The sequence below is a fragment of the Miniopterus schreibersii genome (assembly GCF_964146895.1).
Source record: "Miniopterus schreibersii genome assembly, chromosome: 10".
In the NCBI taxonomy this organism is placed as follows: domain Eukaryota; kingdom Metazoa; phylum Chordata; class Mammalia; order Chiroptera; family Miniopteridae; genus Miniopterus; species Miniopterus schreibersii.
In genome coordinates this window covers 58,408,807-58,427,094 of record NC_138110.1, presented here as the reverse complement: position 1 = coordinate 58,427,094, position 18,288 = coordinate 58,408,807, and the positions used below count along the sequence as shown (strand labels likewise).

At 41.4% G+C, this 18,288-nt stretch overlaps 1 protein-coding gene and 1 pseudogene across 3 annotated transcripts; both read right to left on the bottom strand.

The window, feature by feature from the left end:
• Nucleotides 1-1,075: 1,075 nt before the first annotated feature.
• DSN1 (DSN1 component of MIS12 kinetochore complex) lies at nt 1,076-18,279 on the bottom strand. 2 transcript variants are annotated; one of them, XM_081149768.1, is made up of 11 exons: nt 18,067-18,279; nt 16,227-16,275; nt 15,683-16,009; nt 13,596-13,669; nt 12,900-12,972; nt 10,745-10,832; nt 8,032-8,091; nt 7,565-7,639; nt 5,765-5,912; nt 4,760-4,847; nt 1,077-4,204 (listed from the first exon to the last, which is right to left on the bottom strand). In XM_081149768.1, exons 2-11 carry the CDS (start codon nt 16,258-16,260, stop codon nt 4,101-4,103), a joined length of 1,071 nt encoding a protein of 356 aa, XP_081005894.1. In that variant the 5' UTR covers nt 16,261-16,275; nt 18,067-18,279; the 3' UTR covers nt 1,077-4,100. The 2 variants fall into 2 exon arrangements, with proteins under 2 accessions (XP_081005895.1, XP_081005894.1); XM_081149769.1 differs by lacking the exon at nt 15,683-16,009 and having other exon boundaries at nt 1,076-4,204; nt 18,067-18,244.
• Nucleotides 9,474-10,618, bottom strand: LOC308562796 (large ribosomal subunit protein eL34 pseudogene; annotated as a pseudogene). The gene is made up of 2 exons: nt 10,583-10,618; nt 9,474-9,833 (listed from the first exon to the last, which is right to left on the bottom strand). The product of its transcript is annotated as a large ribosomal subunit protein eL34 pseudogene (transcript).
• Nucleotides 18,280-18,288: the final 9 nt, after the last annotated feature.

Genomic DNA, 18,288 nt, shown 5'->3' with positions numbered 1-18,288 from the left:
ATCCCTTTCCCGAGAGAGGTTAGCGTTAGAAGGGAAACCTCATTTAACACGGCGCAGGAAGACCCGCCGGCGTCCTCCGCGCCTGAGGCCGCCTGTGGGCCGGGGTCACGGGGCCATTCCCCTTCAGGGTGCGGGCCCGGTGCCGGGCTCGGTCCCCACGGCGGGTCCCTCTCCCGTACTCTCTCTAAAAATAGATAAAAACATATGCTTAATAAACGTGTTTTTAATGGCATAGGGAAGGCTAGAAGGGGAGCCCTCAGACACCACCACGCAACATCAATTACAGGCCTCAGCAGAACCTACAATGACCAACCTCAACAGAAAGAGATGCACCCGGCAAGCTGTAAAAAAAAACACAACAAAATTCAACCAAGAAAATGTGGAGCTAATAGGCTTTATTAAGAGGTTCATGAACCCCATCTAGCAGCCAGAATACTCCTGCAGGTTGTACACAAGGGAAGGTTCTGCCCTAGCCCATGGCTCCCGGGTTAGGGGTCAGCCTGTGGACCCAGGGCCCCCAGTGTGATTCCCGCCTGGGGCATGTACCTGGGTTGCAGGTTCGAGAGACAACCAATCGATGTGTGTCTCTCACATCGATGTTCTCTCTCTCTCCCCGTCCCACTCACTCTGAAAAGCAATGGAAAAAATATCTTCTGGTGAGGATTGAAAAAATAAATTTTTTTTAAAAAAATGGGAGGTTTTTATAGGAAGAAGGGTGAAGCAAGGGAGCTATTTAAAAAAGAATTTCTTGGGGGCTGGGACACCTTCTTGGTGTAGGGGGGCAACAGAAGGGTTTTTATCCTGCAGATGGACTCTTCTCTCCATGCAGGATGGAGAGAGCCCACAGGGCAGACTACCTCATTGCTGTTGACCAGTATACTCCAAACCAGTTGATTTAAGATTATGTTTATGGGAGAAGTTGAAACTGCAATTAGAGCAAGTATTTTTTAATTTTTTAATATACGGTTTTCAAATGTAATCCATTCCGGAAGACCTTTCAAGTTCTGAAACATTAAAAAACCGAGGTACCACTGTATCTTTATTGATTTCAGAGAGAGGAAGGGAGAGAGAAGAAACATCAATGATGAGTCATTGCTCGGCTGCCTCCTGTACACCCCCCCACTGGGGATCGAACCTACAATGTGCCCTGACTGGGAATCAAACCATGATCTCCTGGATCCTAGGTTGATGCTCAACCCCTGAGCCATACCTGGCTGGGCTAGATCAGGTATTAAATGTAGGTTTGGTATCCTGGGCTTTAACACAAGTGACACCATTTTGGGCCTGCGGTTTTCTCTTTAACACTACTACTACAACAGGAGGGCGATTTCCATCCTTTCCCAGAAACTACGAAGTGAGAAAATGTTAACCTAAACTCTAGCTTTCCTCCAATGGACTTTCATTCAAAACAATCCCTCCCAACTTCCTTTTTCTCTGTAAAATAATGTTCCTCTCCTTTGTTTGCTGGACTTGCCTATAGTTTTTGCTGTAGCATACTTGTCCAGAATTGCAATTCTCTGCTATTCCTGACACGGGACAACAGTGGGTCCAGGCTGCCTGTCACCACGTGAGCCAATTAAACAGAGACAGGGTTGAATCATGTGTAAGCGTTTATTCCAATATTGTTTGCAAATTGTGAGAAGAGCAGGATTTCTCCACATAAAATCTGCTCTAACCCTCCCCCTCATAAGCCAGCTGCTTATATTCAGTAGAAGGACAAAGATTACATGGGGAAGTAGGCAAAATGAATAAGAATGGGTATAATGGTTCAATGCAGGCTTGGGGGTTGCAAAGGACCGGTTTGCAATAGTGTGGGGAGCCTCTGGGACTCCTTAGAACAATCATGGTCAACAAAGCATGATCCACATCTCTGCCCCTAACATTCCCAAATAAACCTATTTTGCTAATAACTGGATGCCTTATTTTTAAGGTAGACATTACATTATTAAGTATCACTGACTAAAAGTAAAATATTCTCTTAACTAGGGAAAATATAACAAATATTACCAAACATCAAGGGCAGTAACTGTCTATAATACTGTTATTCATCAAGCACAATTCCTGAGCCAAATTTGGGGGAAGGGAAAACTAATACTGAGCACAGCCTTTTATTACATATGATTGATGTTTATTCATTAACGTTTACTGAGTGCCAAATTAATTCTAGTTCACCCCTCCACTACTATCTGTACCTCCTTGGTTAAATTACCCTCTCCAATCTTGAGTTCCTCATCTATGACAAAAAAACAGAAGTATGTCATAAGGTTATGGTCTATATGTTGGGGGCAGAAATGTAAATCATGCTCTGTTAATCATGATTGTTACCTATAGTTGTAAGAAATATTAATCATGTTCTGTTAACTATGATCTGTTTTAATTAGAAAAAGCACTTTCTAATCTGGCTGGGAGTTATAGCCCCAGGACGTGGGAGTTGACCTTGGATTCCATCCATTCTCCTTTTATCATGGAAAGGTAACAACCTTGTTCTCTAAACAAAGTAGTCCCAGAGGCTCCCTACACTTTTGCAACCCCCCAGTCTGCATTTCCTGTGACCTATAAACCATTATACCCACTTTTTTTCTCTCCCATTGCTTTTTAGAGAGAGCGGAAGGGAAAGAGGAGGAGAAACATCAATGTGAGAAAGACACATTTATTGGTTGCCTCTGCACACACCCTGGCGAGGGCCCAGGATGGAGTCTGCGACCAAGGCACGTGCCCTCGGCCAGAATTGAACCTGGGACTATTCAGTCCACTGACTGATGCTCTAACTACTGAGCAAAACCGGCTAGGGCCCATTATACCCATTCTTATCTCTTTTGCGCACTTTACCATGTAATCTTTGTCCTTCTACCTATTGGAATAAACATATATGATTCAACCTTGTCTCTGCTTAATTTGCTGAAGTAGCGACAGGCAGCCTAGACCCATTGTGTCCAGTTTCATATATGCATGTAAAATGCTTAGAACTCTATCCTGTTTAGCTATTGAAGACAGACTGAAACACACTTATGCTTCAGTTTGAACAAATTCTTATAAACAAAAAATGCAATACAATGTAATAAATAAATGGAGGTAAAGTACAATCACCTTTGGAAGCAATCTATCTATCCCCATCTACAGATGAAGAAAATAAGGATAAGAGATGAAGATTCATTTCAAACTCTTATGCTTTCCATTATACTACTCTGCTTCTGAAGTATAGGAAATTAACACCACTCCTTTGATTCTTAAAAGCCCCAGCTTTCCTTGGGGCTGTCCAAGGTTTCCCTTTTTATTCTACTCTGGACATTATCCACTCAAGGCTTCAACAACTATGTATCAGTGACTCCCAAATTTTATCTCTAGTCCAGATTTTTCTACCCAGTTTTTCACCAGTGAAATCCAACAGTCTAGTTGACTTCTCCATTTGCTATCCCAAATCAAACTACTAGCTTTCCCATCTCATGAACGGCTCTATTATCCACCCGGTTGTTTAAGCTTTCACCTTCCATCATAGTGATACCACTGTTCTAAACTTATTTCATCTAACCCTCATAGCATCCCTGTGATAACAGGTTGTCATTCTCCTAATTCTATACTAGTAGTGTTAAAGAAAAAAATCTCAGGCCCAAAATGGTGTCACTCGTGCTAAAAGCCTAGGATACCAAATCTACCTTTAATACCAGATCTAACTGCAGTTTCAATCTTCCCAGGCACGGTGACAGTCAGGCTTTTTGTTTGTTTTTTTAAATGTTTTTATTGATTTTTAGAGAGAAGGGAGAGGGAGACAGAGAAACATTGATGTAAGAGAGAAACATCAACCAGTTGCCTCCGGTACACGCCCAGACCGGGGATCAAACCTGCAACCTGGGTATGTGCCCTGAATGGAATCGAACCCGTGGCTCTTCAGTGCACTGGATGACGCTCCAACCAAGTGAGCCACACTAGCCAGGGCAGTGTTGTCACTTTTAGAAAAAAACCCCACAAAGTGCTCTACAGTCAGCCAATTATCCTCAAAGACAATCAGTATATAACACCAGCTCAGACTGCCATGCAATCACCATGTGCTGGAGCATTCTTCCCATGTCTCTCCTCCTCTTATAGCAGAAAGATGCATAAAGTCACTGACAAGATTTAGAGCAATGTGTAGTAGGAAGGTTTTGTAACTGAAGCTTGAGCAGTTTTCGAGCTGGTGAGGAATCTAATTGTTGCGTGCTTCTCTTCCCTACAAAGGAAAGGAGTCAAAAAATAAATTTCAATTGAATTCAAATGAGATTTATTGAAAACTTACTGCATGGACACTGCGAGACACTGAAGGGCATTACAATGACGAATAAAAATTTCCATCCTCAAGGAGATGACAGTCTGGTAGGAAAGCCAGCTGTAACTACAACTACAATATGATGTGATAAATAAGAAAATGAAGGTATGTATAGCAATAATTTAGGGCTGAAGTAAGTCAGAAAAAGCTACGAAGAAGTACTGTCAGTGTCAGTGGATTTTTGAGGAATGAACAGTGGGGAAAAAGGCAATGGGTATTTCTTAAACCTCAGATTTACTAAAACAAGATAGTTTGTGGGGATTTAATTCTTAGTCTACTGTGTTTCTGTGGAATTTACATCTAGAATTTCCCATCAACTATGAGTACCCACAACATAATAGTTACTGTGAGGGGGGTAAAAAAAACACTTGATGTGGGCCTTACCCTCTGAGACCATGTGCTACAGGCAGTTTAAATCTGAAAGGTTATCCCTCTGGTCCCCTCAAGAGATACACTTACCGAGCTGTACTGACATCTTCTGGAGGCACTGGGTACTTTCGTCCATAAAAGCATGCAGCTGCTTCACTGATCCTTGCAGTTCGTCCATCTACAGTTGAAAGACAGCTGTGAGCTGTAAGGGTCCACGGCTTCTTTGATGTTCCTCAAACACACTAGGCAAGCTCCTGCTCAGGAGCTTTGCTTTTGCTGTTCTTTCAAGCTGGAATGCTTATACCAAACATTTTCTGTTTCCTCTTCCATATCCACACTCCACTCTTCTATACTCTATGCCCCAGAGGGTTGACCTGGATAACCTCTAACAGGATCCCATGTACGCTGAGTTCTGGGTGGGGTTGGCCAAGGGGGAGCCTAAGTAGGAAGGAGCTGAATGAGGTCTGAGTCTTTGTACCCAGGCCTGCTCCGGGAAGGATCATCCTGAGCTAGCTTGTCTCTCAACTGAAGGTCATGGCTCTCTCAAAGTAGCCCACTATGTGACTTTCTCCCTTCAGATGCCACAGTAACTGTTCCTCCTCTCCTCCCTGCAGGCCTCGGGGTAGTAAGAACTCAGCTGTCTCTAAGCCCAGGTTCCTTCACTAACCCTTGTGGTTTCCCAATATCCACACTTTATACATAGCCCCTTTATAAATAAACTCTCCTTGAATTACATGTTATCAACTGCTTCCTGTTGATACTTGGAATGATACAATACTATTCTCTCAAATGTCCTCATGGCTCACTTCCTCATTTCTTTCCAGTCTCTGTTAAAATAGCACCTTAGAGGGACCTCCGACAACTGCTCTGTATACTGGTGCCCTCCTGGTACACTCTTTCCCTTACTCTGCTTTATTAGCACTTATCACTACATATTTGTCTGTTTTTTAAATTGTCTCTCCATGTTTTGCCAAGGTAGAGTTAAACATACTTACCTCATCTTATTACACATATTCTCTAGGTCTTTTCATTTCTAAGGATGACAAGGTAGCAAAGCTGGAAAACTCAACCAAATATAAACATAAGTCAACTCACCACCAGCTCCATACAATCAAAGACTTTGTTCTGGCTCTGTAATATTTTCTGGTAGTCAGGCTTCGTATTAAGGACTTCACTCTGGGAAGACCTAAGATATGCTGTAGGTTCCACTTCAACTTCAGTCATTTTTGTTTCAGTTGATCCTCTTAAAAAAAAAAAAAAGCTTTCAAGGAATTCTATAATTATTTTCTGGGGAAAATATGAAAGATTACCTAGGGGAAAAGCCTTCAATAAGACTTCATTAACCTGAAGCAATATTCTTCATATTAACAACAGGGTCTGAAATCATTATCCAGTATTAATTTTTTTATACCACTGGATTCCAGGAAATGCTAGACGCTTCATGTCAGTTGACTCCATCTAACAGTAAGTTCCATTTACAAAAAGAACTACAGTTGGGGTAGGGTAAAGCCAAAGCTTGCTATCCTGAAGTCAATGTCTAGGATCTTTCACCAAAAGAAATGCCAGGCTACTTCAATTACCTAATTAACTGAATGTGATGGCGAGTTCATGAAAACTGATGACTCTTTAATAACAGCAACTACTACAATTTACTGAGTGCCAGACACTGCTAAGCACTCTCCATTTAACCTCTTTTAACACTCACAATAACCCAATGAGGTAGGTACTAATATTATCTCCATTTATAAATGAGGAACTTCAGGCTTAGAGATTAAGTGACTGGCTTAAGGTCAAAGAATGCAGCAGCAATTAGGATTTGACAGAAACAGTCCCCTTCCTGAAGCATTCCTCTTAACCAATAAGCTACACCACATCAAAAGTTTTTATTCTGAAACTGCCATATTACACATTATCTATCTTCATAGATATGAAAGGGGTAAAGTAACTGATAACCTGCATGCAAAAGTTTTTCAAACCGTATTCCTCACAGCACCAATCTACTAAGAGGCCACTTTTTTTTTTAATCCTTACCTGAGGATATTTTTTCCACTGCTTTTTCAGAGAGTGGAAGGGGTGTGGGGAAGAGGGGGGCGAGTAGGGAGAGAGGGAGGGGGAGAGAATGGGGAGGAACATCGATGTGAGAAAGACACATCAATTGGCTGCCTCCCACACACGTGCCCTGACTGAGGCAGGGGATTGAGCCTGCAACTGAGGTACATGCCTTTCACCAGAATCGAACCCAGGACCCTTCAGTCTGAGGGCCGACACTCTAACCACTGAGCCAAAGCAGCTAGGGTTAAGAGGCCACTTTTGGAATCAGGGTTTTGGCTACCATTTTATAGTTGGGTCCTAGCTAAGATTCTGTTTGGAAAAAAGCTTAAAATCACTGACTTAGACGGCCAACTAAATAAAAATCTAGCACTTTCCCACTTTCTTATGCTTTTAAGACCCAGACAAAGATCCTCTCTTTCCATCACCCCCTGTCATGTCTTTGCATCTCCACCGAGGCCTTGACCAGGGTTCTCTCCCACACCTTTAGCTCAAAGGCCATGTGCTCACTGAAGTCCCCTGACTATTGTTTTTGACCCAGTCCCAGGATCCCAAGTAAAAGGCAGAGATGTGCCTGTCTCCCCAAGAAGCAGAATGGCAGCCAAAGACACAGAACACAGGGAATTCTGTTCTTTGACTGAAAATAGTGACACCAACTTCCCTTGGTTCCCTGACTCTCCATTTAAGGTCAGAGAGTGCTAATATATATTTTATAGAGCTTTGATGAGTTGACTAGCCTATGAGAAAGGATTCATCATTCAACTTATGCTAACAGAACTAAAATAAATTCAAATTAAACTCCACAAGGTAAAAAGATAGCTTCCGATTTCTAGTCGTAGATCTAACCTGGATAGGATCTCCTCAGCCTCCTTCTGGTAGTGCAGCAAGAGCTGATCCCAAGTCTGACGTTCCAAAGAAAACCTATAGAGTCAGAAAAAATTCTGTTAATTTTTTATTATCTCATTCTGAAATATTCAAGGCAACAATAGTACATCAGGTGCCTCCTCTGGTTCTAAGATGTAAATAAAAAGGTCATTAAGGGATTAGAAATTATGACTGACTTAGAGGATATTAATTTAATCAAATCAACCACGAGTTCTTGAAATTTAATTAACATCCTTATTCCCTAGGCTCCACTCTGTGAAACTGGCCCTGAGTACATCCCGTAAGATCCCAACATGCGGCCAACTTCTAGTGTTGCTACACTAGTACTGACACTCAGAACAGGACGTCTATTACTTATTTTCCCAGGTTAGTTATTTTCCCCAAATGAATTTAGAGTTTCCAGCAAAGGTTCAGTTATTTTCACTTACTTTGTTATGTAGTCCTTCATCTCAGCCACTGATGTTTCTAGAGACAAATCTGATGCTTTTCTAGAATAGGGGTAGGATTGTGAGATTAACACAAATCTTTCAAGAACACTTGCTTTTAATATGACAACTTACATAATTTTAAAGGCAATAAAACATGTTCAGAATTTATCCTCTGCCCTGGATGGTGTGGGTCAGCTGGTTGAGCATCGCCCCATGCACCAAAAACATAACTCCTGTGCACCAGCTAGGGTGCACACGGGAGGCAACCGATTGATGCTTCTCTCTCCCTCTCCTTTCCTCTCTCTCTAAAAATAAAAAACACACATATTTCTTTAAAAAAGAATTTATCGCCCTGGCCAGTTTTGCTCAGTGATTAGAGTGCTGGCCCTCTGCTGAAGGGTCGCAGGTTCTCCCCGCCCAGGGCAGGGTGCCTACAGGTGACAACCAGTTGATGTGTGTCTCTCTCCCTCCCCTCCCCCCCTCCCTAAAGAATGAGAAAAATACCATTGGGTGAGGAATAACAACAAATTATCTTTCAACAAATACTAGTCTTGGACTCTCACTTCTGCACTCTCTCTCCATCTTCTCTCTCATCAATTCTAATTCACACCAGGCCAGATGGACCTTTCTTAAAATATTCCTTTAATTTTTTTCCTTGCTTAAAAACTCTGTGAACTCTACTACATTCAGAAGAAAAGTCAAAACTCCTTAACCCAGCACTTAAGGCTCTGTGTTCTTACTCCATCCAGCTCAGATTCCTACTGTTACCTTTTATCTATTCTGTCCCATAGAGTCCCACTTATCCTGACTCTCAATACCTGGGGTTTTCAATCTCTAAACATCTGTTCACATAATTTTTTACCTCTTCCCCTTCCACTAATCAAAACCGTAACATCTTTTAAGGCCCAACGATACTTTCTCATATTACTGTGTTGTCTTCCTCCTTAAACTGAAGCTATCGCTGAACAGGAGTTATGTTTTACTTATACCAATGGCTCAGCTCGGCTGGGTGATTAATCCTAATGAAAAAGAAGCACTGAAAATGCCAATATTTTGCAGCTGTACTTGGTACTTTACCTGACAAAAACAAATGAGTTGTTCCACCTTTCACGTTTTCCTACAAGGCCTATGACAGCCTCTATCATTGCTGGCTGAGATGCAGCAGCCTATGGCTTAAATACACTGCATTTAAAAAGATACTATGTTGCCCGGCTGGGCGTGGCTCAGCGGTTGAGCATCGACCTAGGATCCAGGTGATCAGGGTTCGAGTCCTGGTCAGGGCACATGCCCGGGTTGCAGGCTGCAGCCGATCAATGACTCTCTTATCATTGATGTTTCTATCTCTCCCTCTCCCTCTCCCTTCCTCTCTCTGAAATCAATAAAGATATATTAAAAAAAAAAAAAGATACTATGTTAAGCCAAAATATTTGTTTTTGTTTTTATTACTCAAAAAAACCTTCAATTTTTAATTTAGGTTTCTGACTCTGTGCTTGTGCCTTCAATACTTTCACAATGATTTTCTGCTCCTCAATAAGGAAAGCACACTTGATCCTGTCGTGGGTAGATTTAGCACACATAGATCCACCACAGGCCCTGCTGACATGTTTTTTCGTTTTAGAAAACCTCATTAGAACTTTAGGTCTCATAGCACAAACTCCATGTGGGCTTGCTCCACATGCAGATTTTGGCGCTTTCCCAACCCTCTTGGTATAAAGGTAACTAATTCTATTACCAGGGGTTCCAGACAGCCTAGTTTTGTTAGAAGCTGTACTGTAGAACAGCCTACGATGGTATGTCAAACGCTAAACTATTGGGAATGTCTGAAGATCCCGTCCCTGGAAGAGTAAGCCAAAATATTTTTCATTTCCTGAATAGCAATGTTAAATCTAAGGATCTGTGGCAAAGTAGACCTTTGCAGGCTCAAACTAAAAAGTTTATGATGGCCCTGGCCAGTGTGGCTCAGTTGGTTGGGTATAATCCCACGGACAAAAAGGTTGCTGGTTCAATTCCCAGTTAGGGAACATGCCCAGGTTGCTTGCAGGAGGCAGCTGACCGATATTTCACTCTCACATAGATGTTTCTCTCTCTCCCTCTCCCTTCCTTTCTCTCTAAAAATCAATAAAATAAAATCTTAGAAAAAAGAAGGTATTAAAAAAAGTTTATCATGTAAGCTCTAGTGACATGATTTATTGTAGGGCAGGGTGTAGAGGGTTGGAGTCCACCCCTATAGAGGAACTACAAGTTTAGGGGTGGGATTTCTAAATTACTCTTAATATTCTTGCTTGTCAACAGCTAAAGAACATAAGTTTACCTCCAAATTGCATTGCTAGCAAAGATCTGAAGAATGCTTTTCCTTTCATCTTTCCATGGCTGGTTCCTTCTCACCATTCAGGTCTAATAGGTCTCAATCCAAAGGTAATTCATTAGAAGTCTTCTCTGAGCCTAGCCCTCCCTCAAGTCACTATTATTGACTTCTTAGATCACTATCTTAAGTCATTATATATGTATTTGTTTGACTGTCTCTCCTATTAAAATGTACCAGAATAAATACCTTGTTTGGCTTCGTTATCACTATTATCTCCAGCATCTAGAAGAGCCTGGTATGTAGAAGATGCTGGATAAATGTTTGTTGAGTGAATGTACAACTGCCTAATTATAATAAAAGGTTTTTTAATTCAATTACAATTTAGGACAGAAAGGCAACTGAACTTACCCTTTTGAATCTTCAAAACATTTCTGTAGAGTTCCATTACTTTCTAGTCTGCTTACAAAATGTTTTAATTCTTCAGAAAGAGAAGATGCTAGGGAGAGTAAAATTACATGTTATAAACAGAATATAAATGTTCACTGCAAGCTGCTGACAAAGACATAACACACTCAAGGTAGTCTCAGCTCTAGGGTCCTCTGTCACATTCTGACCCTCTAACCCATTAGAAAAAGTGGTATAAACATGCAGAAAGATTTTATCTTTTTTCTTTGGGTAGGTATAGATAAAAGGTAAGAAAATTCCTCTTTATGATATTTATTGATAGTCTTTTTTATATCTGACTGGTGAAAAAGCAGTTATAAAGGTATGTCTGCACTGACATTTCATTCAAGAGATCTGAACTGCTGGCGATGAAAGGAAATATATCATAGAAGTCAGGCAACAAGGAAAGAGTGTAATGAAAATGTTGAGGGCAAATAAAGAATTATGGGCATAAGGTAAAAACAGTTTTCTGCTTATACCTGGAGAGTCCACAATTACATTCAGGTGAAGAACAAAGAAGGAAAAGGATGTTAAATAACTACCAAGATAACCCTGACACATCTGCTCTAATTGTGGTGATGGTCCAATTCGGAGATAAACAATTTTAATTAACAAGTCAGTCTGAGTTCATGTGTTTTCTAGGTTTTTAGTGGGTAACACTGAGTATTCTGACACCGGATGATTGTGTAGTTACTGTAAGGAGAACAGCTACTTCCTAGAAAGCTGAAAACTGATCATGGGAAAGAATATTTGTAACCTATATCACAGATGAACAGCTAATTTTCTTAATATATAGCTTCTATAAATCAATATAAGCGTCAACATGCCAATTTTCAAAAATACACAGAGGACAGGAGCAGAAAATGAAGCATATATGGTTCTAAATATTTAAAAATGCTTATCATCTTTAAAAAGAAAACAGATTAAAACTACAAAATCCCTTTTATCACCTATAAAATATCTGAACTGTTCGAAAAACTGTGCTGGTAGGCGTGAGAAAACAGGTACTTGCATATACTGCCAGCGAGAATGATACCTCCTCTCTGGAAGGCAACCCGGTCATTCTTATTTCATTAGACCTATTTAATGACAATTCTAGAAATTTATCTTATTTTTCCTTGTATATGTGCCAAAAGGCATGTGTAAAAACGTACTGCCCTGGCCAGTGAGGCTCAGCTGGTTGGAGCATCTTCCCATACACTGAAAAGTTGAGGGTTCAATTCCCGGTAAGGGCACATGCTGGGTTGCGGGTTCTATCCCTGGTTGGGGTGCATATGGAAGGCAGCAGATCCATGTTTCTCTCTCTCTCTTTCTCTCCCCCCTCTCAAATCAATTAAAAAAACATATCCTCGTGTGAGGGTTAGAGAGAAAAAAAAGATACTCATTACCCTATCCATTGTTATGGCAAAAGACTGAAAGCCCTAAAAGCCCATAATAAGAAACTGATTAAATCAAATATGGTACACTTATAAAACAGAATATCATGTGGATACTAAAATGTCAAGACAGCTCTATATGTGTGATATGGAATCTGCAAGATAAACTGTTAGGTTAAAAAAAACAAACGACAAGGTAAAGAACGGTGTAGAGTATTTGATTTTAACGTATAATTGTTTACAAATGCAGTATCTCTGCAATGATACACAAGAAGCTGATGGCTGTGGCTGCCTTTGTGGAGAGGAGCTGAGACTGGGGTTTGGGGTGGAAGGTAGGCTTACTTTTCACTTTTATACTTTCTGAACTTCATTGGCATATATATTATTTTTAATCTTCACCCGAGGATATGTTTTCATTGATTTGAGAGAGAAGGGAGAGAAACATCAATCAGTTGCCTCCAGTACACGCCCTGACTGGGGATCAAACCCACAACCTGGGTATATGCCCTGACTGGGAATTGAACCAGCAACCTTTTGATGCATGGGATGATGCTCCAACCAACTGAGTCACCGACCAGGGCAGCATATGTTATTATTTTTAATGCAATTCCAAAAAGAATGGGGGCTGGTTTTATAAGGTAGCAGCTCCTGTAAATAAGGATCCTAAAAGTAGGGCTTCAATTGACTTTAACAGAAGGTATAGCTCAAGGTCAAAGCTCACTTGTCTATTCTTAGCAACTTACCTTTGGCTCTAAAACTTTCAAGACTGAAGCCCTCAGTGCCCTTTAGGAAAGGTTCAAGTTTCTGAACAGAGAACTAAATAAAGAAAAACATTTTTAGTACAACAACCAAGATTTTCCAGGCCAGTCCCAACGAAGCTCATGTAATTTTACATGTTTAGTAAATGGGAAGTAAACATAATTTAATTTTTATACCTAATATTTTTCATATAAACAAATAAATAGATCAGGATAAAACTCTTTGTTAGTAAGACTATACATTTTGATTTTTGGTTTGGGGGGGAAATGGTTATTTAATTCACACAAATGACTTTTATCTAAACTGATGTAATCACCAGTTAGCCATATAATACTTAGTATATAGTCAGACCTCAAATATCTACTCTTAGATTTTGACCTTCACCCACCTTAAATTACCATTATTTCCTGTCACTTGCTGCCAACAGCAAAAAATATTAGATTGGGGAAATCTCTGTTAGCTGCTCAGCTGGCAGTAGCAGCACCAAAGGGATAGAGAGCCTACCTAGTCCAGACAAAATCAACTGCTAGGATGAAATCTGGCTTTTAAAGTAATTCCAACTAGAGAGAAACATCTTTTAATCTTAACAGATGCATCACACAGTAGTATTGCTCTCTCTTTGGGACTGTTGAAGTAACAGTTAAAAAAAAAAAAGCATTTCACAGTGCTGAGAATCTCACCTGGAAACTGGAAAGCAGGAGAGAGCCAAGCCGTTTGCTTTCTGCTAGGTCAACGCTGATGGATCTGCTGAGCTCTAACATAAAATATCATCACATTTAAGGAGTGGGATACTTACACAATTAGCAAAGTAAAAAACCTGAAAATTTTCCTTCCTCTTGATGTAGTCCAACTTAAAGCAAGAATGTCCAACTAGCCTTCTTTAATTAAAAGGAGAATTCATATAGTCACATCTGATTTTTTTCAGGATCACAGAGGAATGAAATTTACCCATTTGTGCATCCTAGCTTTAAAAAGTTATAAGAACCTTTTATGTATTACATTAAAACCTTGTCTAGTTAAACAAGATAGGTGAGTAACTTTTTCTGGTGTTTTATATTCACCATTCAGGAGATGGGAACATCTGAGCATTTTTATGACAGGCCCTGCAGTGTGCTTAAAATACATTGTCTTAAGAGTCCTCTTATAAACTATGAGCTGCATTTTACAGATGGGGAAACTGAAGCTCAGAGGGGAGATGACCTGAGGCCAGAAATTGGTGAAGCAAGAATTCAGTCCCAAGTCTGTCACCAAAACCTGTTTTTCCCCAGTAATACCATGCTGTCTTCTACAACGACATACTATTAACAGCAATTTGTTGAACACTTGTTATGTAAAAGGTTTTTTATCAAATGCTATACACACCTCATTAAAACTTGAGGAGGCAAGTAGCTTATCAATTCCACTTTACAGATGAAGACACTGAAGCACAAAAACTGAGTAAGAGGTAACTTGCCCAGGGTCACATGGTGAGGCAGCCTGAATTGGATGGGCATTTTATGTAATTATGTCACTGAATCCTCCAACGAGGACCTGATGCAGACAGTTTCTTCAGTGATGGCCATTTAAAAACATCAGCTGTTGCACAGCAAAGGATGCTTGCTTTGAGGACCTGAGAGATGCACGTCTTTTTGTTCTCTACCTTCAGCTGGCTGTGTTTAAAGTCCTTTTGTGTCCCTTCTTGGTGATTCCTCACTGCTGTTAGTCAAGGAAAACAGAATACCTACTGCCTGCAACCAAAGACATCTGGCAAGTGGCCAGGAATAACTGGGAGATAATCTTATTACATCAGCGATTTTTCTGTGATAAAGAATTTTAGGCCCACATGCTCTGGAACAGCATGGAGGTTGGGTAATCTTAGGGAACTGCTAATGCTTTCTTGGCACACCTATGAAGTACACAAGCATGATTATGGCAGCAATTTCTGATATACTAAACTGCTGTTTTTACCCAGATTTCCTGCTATACATAGGCCATCTGGAAGTGAGGTAATATCTTTAAAATAATCACAATAACTTAATGTATGAGCTATTTACCACATGCCCAAGTACTGTGTTATATATCAATTCACTCCTCATACAATCTTATAAAATAGGTATTATTTCATCCCATTTACTGATGAGGACCATAATACAAAAGAGGTTAAGTAACTTGCTTAAGGTCACAGTTTTTCCTGAAATGTGCTAGAGACCTTCCACATTAAATCTTGTACTTCAATGCTTATTGAAATGTAATTATTACTGTAAACTCACACAAAATCACATTCTTATATGACATGTCTTAAAACTTGGTTTTCATTCTAGGTATTTTTATGTGCATCTCCCCTCTGAGATATTTTCAGTTAAAAAGCCTAAAATCAGGTAGCAAACCATCTACCTTCTGCTCTACTTTAGGATATGAGGCTGAAAAGCCACAAGAAATCTCTAATCCCAACAGAAGTGAGCAATTAACAACTGTTAAGTCAGAATTTTTGTTCATGGTATAAATTACCATGGGCAACTAGGTAATAATATGATATAAAGGCAATAAGAGTGAACACTTACTAGTATTTGACATAGTACTTATAATTTTAGAGACGATAGGTGAGGAAACTGAGGCTTAGAGAAGTTGATTTACTCAGTCACATAGCTAATAAGTAGCAAAGTCAAATCTGTCCCACTAAGCTCTTTCTGTCAAGTCAAGTCTGTCCCACTGCGCTCTTTCTGCCATACCTCACTGCCACATCTTATCTGAGCTGCAACTCCACTGTCTTATGTATGCAGCACCCCACCTGTGATGCCCTGATGAAAGGGAGGCAGTGACTTCCGCCTGTTCATTTCTTTCATACTTGCTCGCCGCCAGGATTGCCTTCTCTCTTGCTGATGGGCAGACTGTTCTTGGGGAGACAAATGAAGGGACCTGGACTGAAGTCCTTCCTCGTGGCTGAGATCACAATGCTCCCCTTTTTTAGGGCTAGAGCCAACGTGAATTCTTTCCTTCCAAACGCCTTGAGTCATCTCCAAGGAAGCAGACGATTTATTACACACTTCCACAGGGTTGGGATTTGATTCCAATTGATGATCATGAGTCTTAGATGTCACTGGCTCCTCTTCAAGCACTTGTTATAAAAAAGTCAAAATACAAAATCAAACCCACCACAACTGAGTATCTGTGCCAAAAGGTGGAAATAGAAAATGTATGCCCCAGATCATGGAAACACTGAGGAAGCACCTGTGCAAATATATGAATATGTGATTTCAACTCCACCAAGAGCCAGGAAAGCATTTGAGTATAGTTGAGAAACCTGAACCCAAGGTAAAAGGTATAATACTCACCTCCTACAATCTCTGATCTAGTCACCGAAGTCATCCTGGGTGGAGAACCCTAAAACAGGAAAATGAGGTGATCTGTTCTCCACACTTCAGCCGGTCTCACTGGGGTGTTACTACACTACAATAGGCCTTGTTGCTTCCCAGCCTCTCTGAATTGCACATCTCTGCCCCATGAAATTTACCTACCTGGCAGGGCCCAGCCCAATGCCACCTCACCCACCACCTCCACAAAGACCTCCTGTTCTGAATTTTGACAGAACTTATCACTAGAAATACTCATATCTCCTTTAATATATAACCTATCTTACTTCCCAATTATTTTGTGTTTAGTCCCTAATTCCCTAATTCAGTTGATGGTATTATGATCTACATGGTCTTCCAAACTAGAAAAATCACATCATCCCTTACTTTTTACTCTAAAAACTCCCCAAATCCAAAATCCTGTCCATTCTACCTCCAACAGTCTCTCTAAATCTTTTTTTGAATTAAATTTATTAGAGTAATGCTGGTTGATGACATTATATAAATTTCAGGTGTACAACTTTATAACATCCGTATACTGCATCGTGTGCTCATTATCCGAAGGCTAGTCTCCTTCCATCACTATACAGGGTGGGGCAAAGGTAGGTTTACAGTTGTTTGTATGGAAAATACAATAATTAATAAATAATAATACAAGAGTAAATTTAGTTTTGCATTTTCACAACTATAAACCTACCTTTGCTCCACCTTATATATTTGACCCCCTTTCCCCTCTGGTAACCATCACTCTTTTGTCTGTATCTATGAGTTTGTCTCTAAATCTTTTCTCCATTTCCAGTTCCTAGTTTAGTTCAGGTTTCATAATTTCCACCACCTCCCTCCCCTCCACCCAATAATCTAACAGCCTATCCACTAGTTTTCCTACATCCAGCACTGTTCCTCTCCTAGCCATTCTTTAGACAGCAGCAGGGATTTTCCCAGTCTATTAACACTTTCTATAAGCTAGTCCCAACCTACCCATTCCCGCTCTCCTGCCACTCGCACTCCCTGCCACAGCGTTTGAATCTTTCCATATAATGGCCTGTAAAACTTACTCATCCTTCCCAACCTAGCTCAAATGTGAAGCTTTCCCACCACTTCTCTTGGGCAGAGTTGGTTGCTCCACCCCTTAGTCTTCCTCGCAATTGGCTGTAAAATTCGTATACATGACTGACTCCTCAGCCAGACTGTATGTGTACTGCTGGTGCCTGTCAGCAAGGACTGACTGGAAGAGGGCAGGGACCAGACTAAGGCGTCTCTACATTTGCCACATTTACCCCTCCCTCCTAGCAGAAATCTCTATTCCGGGGTGGAGTGGGGGAGGCTGCTAAGTAAAGAGAAATGAATATATCTGGAGAGACAACGTGGAAAAGAGAACATATAGGTCAAGGATCTAAATCCCCGCAGTTACGACTATCACAGGTTCAAGCCTGAAAAATAACAGCAACAACGACCACTGGTTAAGTTGCTCGTTAAGCACTTAATGTGCCAGGACCTGTGTTACAGGTAACCGCTTTATTCACACCTTTATCTCATTAGCCCATTGATCCCGTCCACAGCTCGTGCCTCCTTGCAGACGGAGGGACTGAGGCTCAGGGGGCAGGGGAGACCCACCCACGGGCTCTGCCAACAGGCCGAGGGAGAGGCGCGGTCACCCTCGGGTTTCCTCTCACCCCGGAGACCGCAGCGCCCCGGGGCACCCCTAGAGCCCGCTGTCGGGAGAGTGGGGGGGGCGACCGGCCTGGGCTGGGCGGGGGTCTGACGCCAAAAAGAAGGGTGCGGGGATGGGCCGGGCCGCGTCCGGGGAAAGGTATGCGACTACCTGGCCTCCGAGCGACGCCCGTCCAACCCGAGGCTTCCGTTCTTAATACAAGATCGCAGGTCACTCTCCACGACCACGGGTCACCCCTGGACCCCCAGCACCTCTTATTTCTGGTCTGGGCCCGATGAGCCTTCCATGGACCACGCCCCACACCACTGCTACCGCCGCCACCGAAAACTCCCGCCAACCAAGGGCGCATGCGCGACCCGCCCCACCCCCGGT

Coding starts and splice junctions, on each gene's coding strand:
- DSN1 (XM_081149768.1), bottom strand. CDS start 16,260: ATGACTTCGGTGACTAGATCAGAGATTGTAGGAG. Junction 10,833..12,899: donor TGAAAGTTTTAGAGCCAAAG/GTAAGTTGCTAA, acceptor TACTCTCCCTAG/CATCTTCTCTTTCTGAAGAA. Junction 4,848..5,764: donor TTGATTGTATGGAGCTGGTG/GTGAGTTGACTT, acceptor TTTCAACTGTAG/ATGGACGAACTGCAAGGATC.